Source organism: Maylandia zebra, linkage group LG7 (assembly GCF_041146795.1).
Source record: "Maylandia zebra isolate NMK-2024a linkage group LG7, Mzebra_GT3a, whole genome shotgun sequence".
NCBI classification, from domain to species: Eukaryota; Metazoa; Chordata; class Actinopteri; order Cichliformes; family Cichlidae; genus Maylandia; species Maylandia zebra.
In genome coordinates this window covers 5,060,419-5,079,493 of record NC_135173.1, presented here as the reverse complement: position 1 = coordinate 5,079,493, position 19,075 = coordinate 5,060,419, and the positions used below count along the sequence as shown (strand labels likewise).

The 19,075-nt window shown below is 40.3% G+C and overlaps 1 protein-coding gene across 5 annotated transcripts in view; it reads left to right on the top strand.

Annotated features, from left to right (window-relative positions):
• Positions 1-19,075, top strand: part of abcc8 (ATP-binding cassette, sub-family C (CFTR/MRP), member 8) — a 57,697-nt gene that overhangs the window by 10,402 nt on the left and 28,220 nt on the right. For 4 of the 5 annotated variants that reach the window (XR_013099275.1, XM_012924559.3, XM_076885601.1 and 1 more), the window contains 10 exons: positions 2,512-2,754; positions 6,862-7,050; positions 7,910-8,074; positions 9,404-9,559; positions 12,623-12,757; positions 13,205-13,367; positions 15,503-15,543; positions 15,942-16,087; positions 18,301-18,415; positions 18,558-18,737. Coding sequence is in view for 4 of the 5 variants with exons in the window: in XM_012924559.3 (XP_012780013.1) it covers positions 2,512-2,754; positions 6,862-7,050; positions 7,910-8,074; positions 9,404-9,559; positions 12,623-12,757; positions 13,205-13,367; positions 15,503-15,543; positions 15,942-16,087; positions 18,301-18,415; positions 18,558-18,737 (1,533 nt within the window). In the remaining variant the exon portion in view is untranslated. The remainder of the gene's footprint in view (positions 1-2,511; positions 2,755-6,861; positions 7,051-7,909; positions 8,075-9,403; positions 9,560-12,622; positions 12,758-13,204; positions 13,368-15,502; positions 15,544-15,941; positions 16,088-18,300; positions 18,416-18,557; positions 18,738-19,075) is intronic. The other variant, XM_004570835.3, reaches the window with a different exon arrangement.

Below are 19,075 nucleotides of genomic sequence, written 5' to 3'. Positions count from 1 at the left end.
ACATATATACATACACCTTCAATAATATTTGGTTAAATGTCCCTTAGGAAGTTGCACCTCACCCACATACTTTTGTTAGCCATCAGCAAGCTTCAGGCATAATTCAGGCTGCATATTTAGCCACTTGTTTAACCAGTTGGTCATGTTCATTTAAACTGGTTGCAGATGTGGCTTTTAAGCAAAGTCCACAAATTTTAATAGGATTAATGTTGAGGCTTTGGGAAGGCCTTTCCAGAATCTTAACGTTAGCCTGCTTTATCCGTTCCAAAGCTAGCTATGATGTGTGTTTGGAGTCATTGTCCTGTTGGAACACCACCTACGTCCGAGTTTTAACCATCTATCTGTTGATGTGGGTTGGGGTTAGCCGTTGTTCTTCATTATTCCATTCACATTATGTAATGTACCAACACCGCTGGCATGATGCTACCACTGTCATACTTGGCAGCTGGTACAGTTTTAAATGGTTTGAAAGCCTCACGATTAGGCCTCAAAACATACCTCTTGTCACTGTGGCCAATCTTTGTCTCATCTGATGATAAAGTTTTTCTCCAGAAGGCATTTGGCTCATCCATGAGGGCTGCTTCAACTTTCAGTTTTAGTTTGAATGTGTTGATTTTGGAGCAGGGGGTACTTTCTTGGTTAGCACCCTTGAAGACCATGGTTATGTGAAAATCACCTCACTCTGAATGCAGAAGCTGGTGTTTCAGTACCTTCCAGTTCATGGCAGGCTTAATGGTTTCTGGGTTATTCCTGAATATCCATCCATCCATCCATCCATTTTCTTCCGCTTATCCGGGGCCGGGTCGCAGGGGCAGGAGCCCAAGCAGAGAAGTCCAGACCTCCCTCTCCCCATCCACCTCCTCTAGCTTACCCGGGGAAACACCAAGGCGTTCCCTGGCCAGCCAAGAGATATAATCTCTCCAGCGTGTCCTTGGTCTGCCCTGGGGCCTCCTCCCAGTAGGACATGCCTGGAAAACCTCACCCAGGAGGCGCCCAGGGGGCATCCTTGTCAGATGCCTGAACCACCTCACCTGGCCCCTTATCTCTAAGGGAGAGGCCAGCCACCCTTCAGAGGAAGCCCATTTCTGCCGCTTGTATTCGTGATCTCATTCTTTTGGTCACTATCCATAGCTCGTGACCATAGGTGAGGGTAGGGACGTAGATAGACAGGTAAATTGAGAGCTTCGCTTTTACGCTCAGCTCTCTCTTCACCACAACAGACAGGTACAGCGTCCGCATCACTGCAGCCGCTGCACCAATCCGTCTGTCGATCTGGCAAATTTCTTACATACAGTTATTTGAACTGATGATCTCAGAATCCTCAAATTAATTGACCCTTTGTGGTTTGCAGAAAAATAAATTCAAACTTATTGACCCAGTTCTTGTTTTTTAAGGTCATTAAAGACGTGTGCTGTACAACCAGTTCTGTTTGCTCCATCCTAATGTTAGCCTTTTCACCATTTTAGTGCAAACTTCTGATGATTCACATTGAACCCAAAGTAACACTGATAACTGTGCAGTTACACCAGCTTATCACCGATACAGAAGCATCCTGTTGGAACAGTGATCCAAACTTTTCAAGTCAAATGCAAAAGTTAAAAAAAAAAAAAAAAAGGCATAAATTTTTTTTTCTGAATGCAAAATTGATCCTTTCACTTTCATTTAAAGTATATCTAAAAGACACAAGATCCCCCTCACACGTGTGGTTCAGTGTGAGGCTTCATGCTGGTCTCTGATCACGTTTCTAGATGTATCTTATTAATATTCTATCGATGATTGTTCAGCTTTTGACATTTTCAGCCTTCTGACCCTTTCTGAGCATGGAGAAAATGTCAGAGCAGAGTGCTCTTTTCTTGTCTTTTTCCTCTGGACAATTCACAATGTGTTTGTCTCTGTTAACCTCTGCACTAAGCAAACACCTGTTACTAAATCACAGAGCCGTGGGCAAACAGCAGAGAAACAGATTCTCCCATCATCCGCTGCAATAATTTGGCCCGCTAGACCTCAGTTTCTTGAAGTGTCTTCATCTGCACTGTTAAAAGTGTGCAAACAGTTTATATTAATAATTGATGTGAACTTTCATGTTGAAGTAATAGAAAAGAAATCATTACATGCTTTCATTAAAAAGCTAATTTAGATTTTACTGGCTGACAAAATGAATAAACGATTGTTAAATCAAACCTTTCTAATTATTCATGCTCAGGATCTTGCTGAACATATTTTGCTGGGAATTCCATTTTATTCCATTTTTTTGTTGTGGTTAAAATAGAGCCTGATTTCAACTCTTAAACTTTACATTAGTCATAAATTTCCATATCAGACAGCCTGTACTACTACTACCCCACTAATAAGAGTCTTTTCAGCTGACATATAATTATCGTCTGCTGTGCACAGGTTAGTCGATATTTCTGTACATTTAAAGCCCAATCAGTGGTTTTTAGAGTTCACTCTTAGTTTTCAGGTAACTAGGGGGAATTGAACAGTTAATCAAAGCTCTTCTTTTTGTCACAGCGCTACATGTGTTTCGCCAATCCAACAGAGGTGAAGCCTCCCGAAGACCTTCAGGACCTCGGCGTTCGCTTCCTGCAGCCCTTCGTTAACTTATTATCCAAAGCCACCTACTGGTGGATGAACACCTTCATTACCTCTGCTCACAAACGACCCATCGACCTCAAGGTCATTGGCAAACTGCCCATAGCAATGAGAGCACTCACAAACTATATAAAGCTTCGCAGGGCCTTTGAAGACCAAAAGGTTAGTATTAGTAGATCTTTGTGAACAGTAAGTGGGCTGAGGTTGTTGTCCAGTAAATAGTCAATGTGTGTGTCAAAAGCACATCTGCTTTCCTTGTATTTCCTTGTTTAAGCTGAATAAATGATTGCCTATACAGGGAGTGCAGAATTATTAGGCAAGTTGTATTTTTGAGGAATAATTTTATTATTGAACAACAACCATGTTCTCAATGAACCCAAAAAACTCATTAATATCAAAGCTGAATGTTTTTGGAAGCAGTTTTTAGTTTGTTTTTAGTTTTAGCTATTTTAGGGGGATATCTGTGTGTGCAGGTGACTATTACTGTGCATAATTATTAGGCAACTTAACAAAAAACAAATATATACCCATTTCAATTATTTATTTTTACCAGTGAAACCAATATAACATCTCCACATTCACAAATATACATTTCTGACATTCAAAAACAAAACAAAAACAAATCAGCGACCAATATAGCCACCTTTCTTTGCAAGGACACTCAAAAGCCTGCCATCCATGGATTCTGTCAGTGTTTTGATCTGTTCACCATCAACATTGCGTGCAGCAGCAACCACAGCCTCCCAGACACTGTTCAGAGAGGTGTACTGTTTTCCCTCCTTGTAAATCTCACATTTGATGATGGACCACAGGTTCTCAATGGGGTTCAGATCAGGTGAACAAGGAGGCCATGTCATTAATTTTTCTTCTTTTATACCCTTTCTTGCCAGCCACGCTGTGGAGTACTTGGACGCGTGTGATGGAGCATTGTCCTGCATGAAAATCATGTTTTTCTTGAAGGATGCAGACTTCTTCCTGTACCACTGCTTGATGAAGGTGTCTTCCAGAAACTGGCAGTAGGACTGGGAGTTGAGCTTGACTCCATCCTCAACCCGAAAAGGCCCCACAAGCTCATCTTTGATGATACCAGCCCAAACCAGTACTCCACCTCCACCTTGCTGGCGTCTGAGTGGGACTGGAGCTCTCTGCCCTTTACCAATCCAGCCACGGGCCCATCCATCTGGCCCATCAAGACTCACTCTCATTTCATCAGTCCATAAAACCTTAGAAAAACCAGTCTTGAGATATTTCTTGGCCCAGTCTTGACGTTTCAGCTTGTGTGTCTTGTTCAGTGGTGGTCGTCTTTCAGCCTTTCTTACCTTGGCCATGTCTCTGAGTATTGCACACCTTGTGCTTTTGGGCACTCCAGTGATGTTGCTGCTCTGAAATATGGCCAAACTGGTGGCAAGTGGCATCTTGGCAGCTGCACGCTTGACTTTTCTCAGTTCATGGGCAGCTATTTTGCGCCTTGGTTTTTCCACACGCTTCTTGCGACCCTGTTGACTATTTTGAATGAAACGCTTGATTGTTCGATGATCACGCTTCAGAAGCTTTGCAATTTTGAGACTGCTGCATCCCTCTGCAAGATATCTCACTATTTTTGACTTTTCTGAGCCTGTCAAGTCCTTCTTTTGACCCGTTTTGCCAAAGGAAAGGACGTTGCCTAATAATTATGCACACCTGATATAGGGTGTTGATGTCATTAGACCACACCCCTTCTCATTACAGAGATGCACATCCCCTAATATGCTTAATTGGTAGTAGGCTTTCGAGCCTATACAGCTTGGAGTAAGACAACGTGCATGAAGAGGATGATGTGGACAAAATACTCATTTGCCTAATAATTCTGCACTCCCTGTATATCAGGCACTGATAACCAGCAAAGGTGAAATGCACAAATCTGTCTGTCCATGACTTTAATATGAATAATTCAGGGCCTACTTTAGCATATCCTGGACATAACTTTTGTCCATCACTGAAATTCACCCTCATATTTACACCTACAGTCAATTCAGAGTTAAACATTACTTCACTTAAGTCTGTGGCCTGTTGGGGCAAAGCAGTGCTTTCACAGAAATCCATCCCACACAGGCAAAGTTAGAACACAAACTCTCAACACTGTGTTTCTTTTTGATTATCAGGGGATCATCTTGGACGTTGAGCTCTGAGACACAAATAAGACTTTAAGTATTTCTGTGAGAAGTCAACATGTTGCTTATTCTCTTCATTTTGGCCCGTTTTTGCTGTGCTTTTTTTAAAAAAATGTTTCTGCCGGGTATGTTTGAATCAATGTCTTTCCTGCAGTGACTCATGGCTTGCTGAACTCTGGGACTAATAAACTTTATTTAGACATCATAGAGATGAGTACTTGACTAATGTAAACAGTGAATTGTCACACTGCCACGAGAATGTGTGTAGTGTATGTACACACGGTCAGGCTTATTCTCTATATCGTGCTTGTGTTTTATTTAGGATTTACCCCAGTTGTATACCATCCTCTCTACTGTTTTAGATATGTGCTGATTAAACCTTATTGTATTTATGGTATTTATGGTGGTGATATATTAGATTGCATTTTTGCATACTATAAGGGCTTTCTAGTACTTTTTCATCTCCATATATGTAAATGAGGAAAGGCATAAAAGCACCTTGCTGGCTTTGACTTTCTGTGTTGGGCTTGCTTCACATCCCTGCATTTTTGAAGGTTTCCTCCTGGTATACGTCCATTTGCATAAGCCAGTTTTAAATGGATGTAATAACATTTTTATTTGCTGCTTATTAAAAAAGAAGAAGAAAAACTTTCTCTAATAAAATGTAATATTTGAACTCTTTCAATTCCTCTTTCTTTAGCAGAATCGATAGATGAGTTAGTTCTTAATATGGCTCCCAGAAAGATTCCATGTGTTTTAAAATTATATTATGATGTGTGTTTGGTATTTTCATTTGAGACTTTTATGTGGTGAACACAGCTTATGTCCCGTTCTCTTCTTCTCTGGTCTTCTAGTCTCGCTAATGTCAGTCCAAGCTGTCTCTCTTTCCTCTTTCCCTCTCTGTCTCTCTGTCCATCTCACTTCTGGAGCACGTGTCAGGGGTCAGATGTGAAGGGCGTCCTCTGTAGGGTCATTGTTTTCCAGTGTTTGGAAGGTCACGCTCAACGTCACGTCTGCATGTGCGTCCAGTGTGAACGCAACCCCACTTCCTTCCGGCAGGAGCAGAGGATGAGAGAGACTGAGGGATCCCAGTGGAGCGCTGGGGAAGGGTGGTGGTGGGGCATTTAGAGGAGGGCCTGGAGGCGCCAGGTCATTCCCATTCTACTGTGAACGAGGCAACATCCTGACCCCTGTGGGGGTGAAAGCACTACACTTCATGGGAAGCTAGTTACAGTGTGAGTGTGTGAGAACGAAACATCCTCCTTCCTAGTTGTTTGAACTTGAGGTAGGAAGAAAGGATGTGTGTGTGTGTATGTGTGTGCAAACACTGATGTTTAATATGAGCTTGAATTGAAAGATAGAGGCACATGACCAGGGTCACGTTTGTTCTCACAGTTCTGAGAATGACTTAGAGATGGTCACAGAGATGCGCACACACAGTGAAAATGTCCTGGGACTGTTTACTGCACCGTAGCAGTCCAGATGTTTTCCTGTCATCGTACTAACTGACTCACTGAGCCATGCTCTTGTGTTGTTTTAGGAAATTCATAAAATTGTATATAAATAAATATAAATTAACAGCAATACCTTCTCCAGTCAGTCTTGGAATCTCTGTTTTTGTGTCCCTGACATGGTGCTCCAGCTTCATTACCCTCAGAGGAGTTATGTAGGCTTTTCATGTGATGCAGTGTGAAACTTGCCATTAATCATGCTATCCTATGCAGCAACGAGGTGGATGGGAGCCTTGAACCTGACCTCATTTTAAAGGTTTCTGTTGCAGTGCTGTGATCTAATGGTGTTGACTCAGCTTTTATGTTCAAGCAGTTATTTCCTTTTGCTATGTTAGCCAGCTTTTATGCTCAAATCTCTTTGCCTTTTGTTGTGCTGCTAGTTCAACAACACAGATAAATGGCACTTCTCTTCAAAGACGTAATCTTCATCATGCTAACAAAATACTCTGATTACTGTTTGTAATTTAGACTTTCAATAAAAAAAAGCCACACTTGTTATTGTGCCCTGGCAGATTAGCTGTATTTGACAAAGAATATTTAAAAAGTGGCTTATTTGTCTTCATGCTAATATTTTTCTACATCTGGCCCTTCTTTTTATTACCCTCAAGAGGCCTCAGGGCATAGCACCGCAAAGTCCAAAGTGGATCTGGCAAGCCCTGAGAAAAGCATTCGGCAGACCTCTCATCCTCAGCATCACGTTCCGCTTCCTGGCCGACCTGCTGGGCTTTGCCGGTCCTCTCTGCATCTCTGGCATAGTCCACCACATCAGCAAAGACAATCGCACCATTCAGCCACCGGTGAGGCCATGCACACAGCACAACATAACATAAAAAATATTGTTATTAGCAAGTACGGATGCTGAATTTTTACTAGTCCGACATTTAAATACGTTTTATTGCATTTGTTCAGGTAATGAGAGCAGCTTTAGGCATAACAGAGACATTACATAGCTTCCTCTGGCCTCTCAAAGGTTATGATGCCCTGTCTCCCCTGCACACCTGCCTGATGGTGCTCTAATTTAAACTTCGTCAAATATTTATGCGACTTATTGCTTTAGAAGTTGTCTCTGGTCGGGTGTCTTTCTGTAAGAATAACTCTTCAATTATTTGTTTGAAAGTCAAGTCCAATGCAGGGAACGGTAAGAAAAAATAGACTTACAGTAAGAAGCACTCAGTAAATATTCTTGTCTGCAGGGCAACAAGCTGAAAAATAGTGACAATTTCAGCCAATGAGTATCGAGAGAGCAAAACAAGGGAAAGTTACAAGGATGAGTTGCCATGGAGTGCAGGCATATTTCTAATCAATAATTTGTAATTCCCTCTGGGAGAACGATTACTTTGTTATGCAGGATTCATAAATTTTTGAGAGAGATACCGTGTCCCTGTTCTTCTTGGGTTTCCAGCCTACACCCACATATCAGCTGTGCGTTTCACTCCAAAGCCTCTGTTTCATTTCAGTTTAATTGAGTTTCATGCACAATATTAAAGCTTGCTCTGAAATGGAGGTAATATGTTTTAAATGGATGATGTTTTCCTCAAATTTTGAAGTGATGAACGGGAACATTTGTAGCTGAAATTAAAAATCCAGGGCAGTTCAGCCTATATTCCTAACAACTGTTCCTGCTTGTCTAACATCTCCCTGTGTCTGCACTTCCAGATAAAGCTGCTTGGGATCTATTTCATTTCCTCCAAGGAGTTTCTGGAGAACGCATACGTGTTGGCTGTGCTGCTCTTCTTCGCCCTACTCCTGCAGAGGACTTTCCTCCAGGCCTCTTACTATGTGGCTATTGAAACAGGCATCAACCTGCGTGGAGCCATACAGGTACACTGCACTGATCTGTTCTCTAAGGAAACTTTCTTTATGAGACGTTTAAAGATCTTTTATTGGAAAACTGAAGTCTGATAAACTCAGTGGCACCCAGTAAAAGGACTAAACACAGAAACTACTGTCTATTTTATCCTTTGCTTACATTTTCATTTTAAAGCAATAAAATCCACAGATTTGGGTGTCTGGACATGATAATGCTGCAACAAGAGGCAGTTTGCTGTTAATGAGTGAATACTTAATTGCCAAAAAGAAACATTAAAGCATTTTTTAATTGTAAATAATTACAAAAAAAGCTCAGTGAAGATTTTGCAATGCCATAAATGATAAATTAAATAAAGACCAGGTTTTATTAAGACATATACACTCACTGGACACTATTAGGTACACCTTGCTAGTACTGGGTTGTTATTATTCAATTCACTTCATGGCATAGAGTCAACAAGCTGCAGGAAACATTCTTCAGACATCTTGCTCCATATTGACACAATAACATCACACAGTTGCTGCAGATTTATTGTAAGCACATCCCAAAGGTGCGCAGTCGGATTTAGATCTGTTGCTCACGGAAAGCATCCGTGTTTTCATGTTGTTTATGCCAAATTCTGATCCCACAGCCTGAATATCGCAGCAGAAATAGAGATTCATCAAACCCGGCAAAGATTTTGTAATCTTCTATTGTCCGGTTTTGGTTATCCTGTGTAAATTGTAGTCTCAGTTTCCTGTTCTTAGCTAACACACGTGGCACCCACCCAGTGTGGTTTTTTCCTGCTTTAGCCCATCTGCTTCAAGGCTTGATGTGTTGTATGTTCAGAGACGCTCCTATTCATACCTGTTGAAGTGAGCGCTTATTTCTTGATGCTGTTGCCTTCCTGTCAGCTCAAAGCAGTCTGATCATTCTCCTCTGACCTCTGGCATCAACAAAGCATTTTCACACAGAGAACTGCAGCTGACTAGTATTTTCTCTTTTTGTGGCCCATTTTATATAAATTCTTGTGGTAGTTGTGTGAGGTAAATCCCAGTAGATCAGCAGTTTCTGAAACTGACAGACTAGCCTGTTAGGCAGCAAAACCCATGAAATGTTCAAAATAACTTAAATCACCTGATGCTCAATTTGAGCTGCCTGCATGCCAAGTTGTTACCATGTGACCAGCTAATTAGATATCTATGTTAACGATGAACTGGACAGGTGGTCTGTGAGTGTGTATTGAGACACGGCATTGTGTTAAAGACTAATCAGCACTATAATAAGCACCAGTTAACTAATGATCATTACAAGGAAATGTATTGCTGTCAACCCTTTTATGTTTTTTGTTCTCTCCCCAGACAAAAATCTACAACAAAATCATGCGTCTGTGCACCTCCACCATGTCCATGGGTGAGCTAACCGTAGGTCAGATCTGCAACCTGGTTGCCATCGATACCAACCAGCTGATGTGGTTCTTCTTCCTCTGCCCTAACCTGTGGGCCATGCCAGTACAGGTATGAAGCACGTTGTTCTTCTCTACTCCGTAGATATCTTTAGGGTTTTGTTTCCACTGAGAGCAGCACTCAGTGTAGGTGTTTTATTGAAGCTTTATATGTTTCATGCTTTAATTATATTTCTAACTTTTGCTCTCTGCTACAGAATGGCAGTGGGTTACTTCCATTAATATACATTTCATCCCAGAAAGCTGCAACACTTGCTAAAGAGAACAGGAGCGGAGATGTCTGCACTAAAATCTTCTGGAAGATGTCCTGTAGAACTTTCTAGCAAGTTATGTTAAAATTCAGTCCCACTGACCATGAAGTTGTAACCAAGCTTAAGCTGGAACTAATGAATGCTTTTTGTTTCTCGAAAATCCTTTTGCAAAACAGATTTATTGTGAAATCCTGTTTACACCATGTGTACTTGCTAGCATTTTTCACCCTCCTCCTGTTTGAAACCTTCAGGATGACTGTATATCTAGTTGTCCATAAACAAAACAAGAACTAGAGGTCCAAAGCTCCAGAGTGAACCTTTAATGTTGTCTTTACTACGAGGGACTCAGTGTCATTGTAACCATGGTCACAGCTCAGGTGATCCCTGTGACTGCTCTGCCTCCTGTTATTTATGTGGCTCTATTGCTGGGCTGCAGTCCTTTACTGCAGAACTATAAATAATGCTTTACACTGTGTTACAGTGCAGGTATAAGTGTAACTCTGTGTCATACTTTTGCTGGCTTTCTGTTACTGCATTCCATTGTGTATTGTTAGATAGTTTTCTCTGCACACGAGTGTGTTAGATATTAGTAAAGGTGTGAGTCAAAGGTGTTTATCACACTGCATTTTTAATACCAGATTGTTTGGTGTCTGTCTTTCTGCAATGTGCATTGTATTTTCTCTTTACCGCATGGGAGAAGAAATGATTGCATGCACAGATGTGGGGGCTTAAAAACTGAGCACTGGGTGTTGGAGATGAACAGCCTAATGCATGCAGTAGACGACCTTTATGCACTACTTTGGAATAAGTGGATCGCATAATTTATGACAAGCAGCACTGTTATTGAGCGTGTTTACTTTTATACCATTGGGATAAATTAGATTTCAATATGACAACTGTTTATGATAAAAATACAATTTCAGCAAAACATGGAGATCAGGTAGTTTCTTGTGTCACAGAATGCCTGCAAAAACTCATGGTTCATCCTCCCACCTGTTCTTTCTCAAGGCCCTGCATAATACATTTTTTATGTCATTTTTCTTCCATCTGGCCCATATCACCCATATCAGATGAAAAAGGTGTTTTTGCATTAAATAGAAATGTGAAAACATTTAATTACACTTGAAAAAAACATTTATAAGAAATGAATTTTTGCCACAGGTCTAGTGAGTGTCACTCCTTTGGAGATGTACAATTACAGGCTTCTGTTTGGGCTTTTTTGTTGGCACAAATAAATGTATTCTTATCTCGTTGCAGCAGAAAATACTGTTTTTTCTTTTTCAAGCTAATTGCTTTAAGCTCCAAGAATTGAGCTTAAAGCAATTTTTAATTTTAAAATACTAAAACGATGAAAGAGACTACTCAAATACAATATAAATACTACCTGATTAATGCTTATTAACATAAAACCTCTCGCACATTACACGTGCATATATAGTAAATCCCTGTCTAGTGTTTGTGCCTTGTTTCATTTTTAGTTTTATAATTTGCTCGACAACCACGTCAAACACTAAATGAAAAACTGCTAAAATGAACAAAAGTAAAAAGTATTCTGTGAGTATCTCGGAGACTAAAGCAGAATTTGTATTCACTGGCCGTTCCCACCCGTCTGTGAATGAATCCATTGCGTTTGCTCTCCACTGCCTGCTGCACTGATGAGATGGATGAAGTTCAATACTCATCTCAGACGTGACAGCTCTTTACCTTTTTCACATGATCTAGTTACCTCTGCATTTCTCTGTGTTTCAGATTAGTGACTGCACTAACATTTTAATATTTTATTACCCCCGCTGATGCCTCACATAACAGATACAATTATTTCAATACTATGTTTCTGCTGTGAGGCTATCCAGCATTTTTTTTAGTCATGGTAGAAAAGACAGAGATGGGACCTAGTACCACAATCCCAAAGTCTGAATTCAGGCATCGGTTGTTTTATTTCTTACATCTGTGTTTTTCCTCTGAAATATCTTTTATAGGCAGGTAGAAAAAAGACAAAACAAAATGATGAATGCTTTAAAACTCACCGTGTTGCTTTAAGCAACCAGAGATATCAGTCTTTTATTCGTGATACAGAAAGGCCATTCTTGCCATTGTGGTTATGTTAACAATGGCTCTGGTCCATCAGGTGTCCCAGTGAGCAATAGCAGTGAACCAGCATGTACAATAACAGGAACCTGAACGGAATTCAGTCTTTTTAAAAATATTAATAATTACACCTTTGCTTTTCCTGCTATGACAAGCCAAAGTATCTGTTGTGACAGGATCAGTTATGACTCAGGATGAGCTAATCAAAGCTCTTTTTGTTGAAGTTTGTCTATTTCCTTCTCATTTAACATCTATGTGAGATGATGCTTGCAGCATGACCAGCTGCAGTTGCAAAGAGCAGATTTGGTTCCTTTTTTTAAACAATGCTGCAGTCCTTAGGGAGCTGCAAAGGCAGAAGGTGATGCAAGATATATATAAAAAAAGATGCATATAAAGTAGTGGAAACCTCACAGATGTGTATAGCTTGGCTGCTTAGCTCCAGTTATGTGCGATTGATGTGAGGAGCTGACAGAAACTGTGTGGGGGCTGGTGGTTTATACAGCTGACACCTTTCTAGGCCTTTATAAAGAATAAAGAGAAAACCAATCACTCACCTACTCTCCGGTGACACGTTTCTATCTTTGTATTCACTGGATATTAGGTGGGAGGTTTGCTATAAGCTGACCTACTATAAGGTCACCACTTCACAGAAAGCTCTGCGGTAAATTCATATGGATTTTGTAATTGTCAGTGGGGAGTGTTGTGTGAATGAAAACTACCTCTGTGGAAATCTTGTTTTCATCTCCTGCTTAATGTTTTTTTTCTTCCCTGCTCAGATTGTTGTGGGAGTGATCCTGCTCTACTACCTCTTGGGAATCAGTGCCTTGATTGGAGCGACCGTCATTGCTGTGTTAGCTCCTGTACAATACTTTGTGGCCACAAAGCTATCCCAAACACAGAAAAGCACCCTGGTGAGTGCTACCATGGGCCTTTCTTTCTTTTTTAAAAGATGTATAACTATGTAACTATTTGTTTCTAGTTTTGGTCATGTTTGCATCTGAGGATGGCCGAGTGTGTCATTTAAGCTAATATATTTAAAAAATAAATGGATGGTATTCTTCTGACCTTTTTATAACCAACTGCACATAATTGCCACTTGGTCAGAGTGAATGTTTTTTAGAATGCAATTTAGAAAATGTTGTTTTTATAGCAGCACCTCAAAATAACAGCTATCGTCTCCTTGGGGAATGAGGACAGCCACTTTCCACAAACCCTCCTTACCTCAGGCCTATCTGCTCCAAAGATACATTTAACACAACCAGTCAAATATGATTACAGTGTTTTCGTCAGTCCTTGTTATCGCTGCTGTGCCTTGATGTGCTGGATTGAGGTTAGGTAATCAAATGTGCCTTTATCAGGAATATTCCAGTGAGCGCCTGAAGAAGACCAACGAACTGCTGCGGGGCATCAAGCTGCTGAAACTGTATGCTTGGGAGCGCATCTTCTGTGACAGTGTGGAGGAGACCAGGGTTAAAGAGCTCACCAGCCTGCAGGCCTTTGCTCTTTACACATCCATATCCAGTAAGTTCATTTGGTCCCCTCCCACTAATGATATTTGACTTGATTCCTGGACTCTTTTAGAGTAGTTTTGTATGATTCAGATTTCTCAATAGTCCAATATTTAACTTATGCTGCCCCCTTCCTGCCTTTAACTCCGCTTTCTTCTTAAACATAAGACTTGATCAGTAAGCAGCTTGAGCTTCTGTGTTCACAGCCAGATGTGTGTCACTGACATGACAGATCAAAGATCCGAGACTGAAACAAAGTGTTTGGACCAATCTGCAGACGGAACTTTTCAGACTGGATTACAAATGCTGACCCTGCTGTTTAAAACTTTGGTTTTACTACTGAAGCAGTATATAAACAGTACCGTGCAAAAGTCATCAGCCAGCCTCCTTATTTTGAATTTTTGGCTTCCAAGTAGTCTGATTTCCCTGTAAAGTTTTTAAAGTGGTGGTAAGCAACAGTCCTCCAGGTTTCCCGAAGCTCTTTCAGAGTTGCTAAAAGAGCTTTGCTGTTTTTTCACTCATTATTTTAGTCCAGTTTTTATACATGAGCATTTTCAAAGAAACTGTTTTTTTTGTAAGTTATTTAACACTGACCTATTAGTTCCTGGAAAAATGACAACCATACATTTTTATTTTTAACCAAATATGTTCTTAAAAAGTGGCTGGAAAGTCATAATCGCAAACTACAGGAAAAAAAAAACATCCTGCAAAGACCTGAGACATTCTTCATTCGGTTGATCTTCTCTTCTGTGAAGCCTCCTTAGAAATGGAAGCTGTCAAAAAGGCATTGTTAGGGAGGAGAACCAGGAAGGAAAGGCTGAGGTATGACAAATTACACAAGAACTGGATTTAAAATCAGTGGCAACAGGTCATATGATGAAATTGTCAACAGAATAGACAGAGAAGGAGAGAGGTACAACAGAGAGTGTCTGCAGCCATCTGTAAAATACAGTGTTGAGATTCTGTCATGGTTTGCGTCTGCACATGTATGCAACGTATCTTATGGAGTAACTAAGGAGAGCAGTGCAACCATAAGTGTTTACAGTGATCTTGGGATCTTGTCAAAACTGATATAATTATCTCAGAAACATATCCACCATCCAATACAATCTGGAAAGCATCTGACTGGCAACAAAAATGCACACTGTAACACTACCAGACATGCAGTAGCCTCCCCAGAGCCTATCAGGAGGATCATCTTGACAGAAATGAACAAAAGGCAACCAACATACAAAGAAGAGCTTTGAAAGTCCTTCAAAAAGCCCAGAGAACGATTCCTGAACACTACTTGAAGGAATTATAAGAAAGAGAGTTCAGGCTGTGATGAAGAAAAGTGACGGTCATGCCAAATACTGACTTTGAAGCTCGTTGCAGACATTGTTTTTGCCTTATTCATGTGTATTTCCATGTATGTTTGCACATGTTTTTGGCTTAAAACTTTCACATAGTATAACAGAAAAGATGGAAAATCTTCAGACTGAAAAATCTGAATCTAAGTTCATGTTTTAGCCCCACAGGTTCCAGTCAATATTTAAAATTAGTCTACTGGAACTCTAAAAGTAACTAGATGTGATAAAAACCAGTGCTGAAGGCTAGCCTGGATTATTGTTACAGTGCTCAACATTATTACTTGATAGTCATTTATTTTTCTCTCATTGTCCATCCTCTTTTCTCCTACACGCTTAGATGAACAGTCCTATAACAGGCTGAGTCCTAAATCTAAAATCAATAGTTGCCGATTGTTGTAGAGGAGGGAAGAAGCAATATCATTTCCTCACTGACAGACGACTCAGGAAAGATTTATGAAGCAAAGCATTTTTATGACAATTAAGTGTTTTCATCTGTTTATATCCGGACAACATGCCACTTTTAAATATTATCTTATATTAGAGAGTGACAGAAAATTAGAAAATGATGGACAGGAGAGAAGTTTTTACAAGACTTGAATTCATTACCTTGATTGATTAGCTTGTACGCACCTGCTGCTGGGAGGAAATTAAATTCCAGCCATGAACAAAAGAGATGTTCAATATCAGTTATGTGATGTTTCAACACAACATCTGAGCAAAAAGCGATATAAGGTCAAAAAAAATGTCAAAAAATGTTTAATTCTCTTACAGCTTTTGTGATTTTCTTATTTTCTTTCAGTTTTCATGAATGCAGCTATTCCTATAGCAGCTGTGTTGACGGTAAGTTTAATTTAAAATGTAATAATCATTATGCTTAAGTTAGCTGGGACTTTTATCTTGTTGTCTTGTTCCCAGTGTGAAGGGTAGAGCAGAGACAGTGCCAAGTAGTCTGACTGTCCAGTGACGTTTCACACTGAGACAGTGGAGGACTTTCTGAAGTCCTTCATGGATGTAGACTTGAGTGATGACAAATGAGAAAAGTCAGACTGATACCAAGGAACAGGATGACTGTGAAGGACACATGGAGACAAACGCCTCATCTATCATTTGATTTAATCTTCAGACTCTTAACAAGATGATGCAAGTCAGACTGGCAGCCAAAAGATTATCAATTAAAGGATGAAAATTGTTATTATGAGACTAACTTTTCCCATTATGTGCTCCTTCTGAACCTGCAGACATTTGTGGTTCACGTCCACATCTCAGAGGACGCTGATCTGTCACCAGCTGTGGCCTTTGCCTCTCTGTCCCTTTTTCACATCCTGGTCACACCCCTCTTCCTCCTCTCCAGCGTGGTGCGCTCCACTGTCAAGGCCCTGGTTAGGTGAGAAAGAAAGCCGTGTTTGGACAAATAACATTTTTGAAGACAGTCGTGCGGCAGGAGACTTAAACTACAACAACAGACTGAGCAAAGTCATGAAAAGCGGCTCGATTAGATGAAGCACTTGACCTTTACCCGCAGTGGATGGATCAGCTTATTAGATCAGCCTTTTCTCGTGTAACAAAAACCCTCACTCCTCAGTTACTTCAGTCAACTGGTCTCTGACACTAATGTTTATTAATCTCACCAATTTCAATTAGTTTGCCAATCGTAACATCGGTTGTCATTAGGGTGGTGCAGAGCAGCTACTCCGCTATCACAACTCAGATCTCCGATCCTTCTGGCTGCTTTTCTTATTGTATTGGGTGATGAAACTGATTGTTTCATGCTGTATCTGTGCAGGGTAATTAGAATAGATATGATCAAGCTATTTTATACCTTTATCTTCTGAGAAAATGTGCCACATGTCTGCAGATGTCTTGATAGGCTACCGATTGCACAAAAGCAGGGCTCCCCCTACAAATCTGACCTATAAATAATAAAATCCAAAAAGGTGTTAGTTTATGTTTTGTGTTGTTGGTGTGTGTACTCTCTCTTTCCTGCACTCCTCAGCTGGTCCCTCTGTAAGACTGTGGGATCTTTACCTTACAATTCAAAGCACTTTGAGACGACTCCAACCGTCACTACAGGGATGGAACTGAACCACCCTGGTTAGGCATGTCTTTTGTAAACATAAGCTGTCAGATCATTATCAAATTCAAATATGAAGGAGTTTACTAATTAAAACAATCCTCTGGGGATGTCTCATAAAATCAGCGAAGCAGAGCTCTTCTCGTTAGCACTCTTCAGGTAATAAGGCACGTTGAATCCCATCATCTCAGTCTGTAGCTCTTAGCAGTAATTGTGAATTATGTGTGATGGATGGATGAAATTGCCACAACAGGACACGTTTCTTTTCCTTTAAACAGCCTCCTACAACAGTGTCGGCAGCCTGGTCACTTGTTAAATGTAGTAGATTATAGATTGAAACTCACCCTCTTAACTGTACGGTAATGTTAGAACCCCTTTCTGATTTCAGAGGGATCGTATTTTCAGACGTTCTTTTCTGACGATATAGCCACCCACCTCGTCGTGGGCAGCTGTTCGCGGCATGGCAGACGCGGGCTTCTTAAAGCAATGTGCTTGGAGAGGAGAAGCAGTGGAAATTTAGCTGCAGAAACAGCTTGCTATAAGCCATCGTACTTGTGATGGTGTTGAGTTCAAATTTTTACATGCATGGTGAAACAAATGCCAAGCAATAAAATGACTGTTACATCTCATATTTAAGATTCTTAGAAAGAATAAATTCAGATTTACTCTCTCTGTGATCTGCAGCTGTAATTTAAATATGTGTTCTCAGCACTCATTGTGTGCTGGGTTTAGCAGCGGTAAACATTTTAAGTCGAGCAGTTTGGGATCCTTTGAGGTTTCTATTTTGGGACTGTGCTATCTCACACACTTAATCAACGACAAGGGGGGAAAATTTAGATTTAACACCTCAGCTTATCTTCACTCAACATGAGAAAATGTTTCTTTGAGAGGAAAGAGAGGATTTGATCGTAGCAATATACTGTAAAGAAACAGAAATGCATTTTTTAGACTTTTGGACTGAACATGTGAGTGAATCATGAGTCATTCTCATTACATAATCCAGTTGATTTTGGAGGTATGTTTTTCTTGTGATCTTCTCATTTTAATGCCGTAGATTTGGACGTGTACTTTTCTCATCTATACCAGGTGTTTAATCTCTGGAGAACTTAAAGACATAAATGAAGAAAATAGGATATAACAAGTTTCAGCTCTTTTTATTTGGCACTGATTTTGTAATTTATTCATCAAGGAGAAGGAGTAAAGTGAAGGTGATGCAGAGATATGTGGGTGTGTGTGACAGAGGCAGACCAGCTGATAAAGCTCATCCTTAGTGAACCGTGTTTCATTGATTAGCCAGTCAGCATGGGCAAATGAAAGATGTGACACTAAACAGCAGTTCTCTTCACATGAATGAAAGTGAACTAATTTAAATGCCACGTCACTTGAGCCGGGCTTTTATTATGAGAATTTATTATGATGCTTTATGTTGGCTATATTAATAACAGCCTGTTAATTTTATTTATGATGCATATTTTATTTTAGTATTTATTGCTTCATTGCTTTTCTGTCCTCTGTTTTATTTGCAGCGTTCAGAAGCTCAGCGAGTTTTTTTCGAGCGATGAGATCGGAGACGAGCAGGAGCCCAAAGCAACGTTACCCACTGGCTCCAGCAATCACAACCAAAATCGGTACCAGGCTGTGGTAAGGGCTTGAGTTTAGAAAACAAAGTGGATAAAATCTCTTTCAAAGTGACTCCTTTGAACATTTTCATCCTCTACCTTACCGCCTTCCTCACCGTTACCTTTTTGTCCTTTGTGCTGCATGTTATACAATCCTCCTTTAGTCATCCTCTAAACCTTTCCCTTTGTCCTGCTCCTCCTCCTCTTTATCCCGATTTTTCCAGCCCCTGAAGGTGGTGAATCGGAAGCGCCCCACGCGGGATGACTGGAAAAACTATGGCTCAGAGGGGAACCACGAAGGCGATGGACCCTTTCAGGATGTAGATCAAGATATCTGCATCAAGGTGAGAGAGACAGTCAGAGAGACCAATGAGCCTCCAGACTGGGCTGCAGGTGAGGTAGATATGAGTTGAGATACCCAGGAGCCCAACGTTTATCACACATTTATTATTGTTACTTTAACTAAATTTGGAGATTTATGTTTAGCATTTGTTAGGAAGTGAATACTCATTCCCTGCAGGGTCTTTTTTTTTTTTTTTAACATTTTCACCAGCTCATGTAGGAGTTTTGTTTTAGATTTTATTTTGGTTTAGTAGTATACTAACATGTTCCTGATTTTTATTTGTATATACTGTTTAATTTGAATCCATATTCACCCAAATATGAGATGTGGTATGTTATT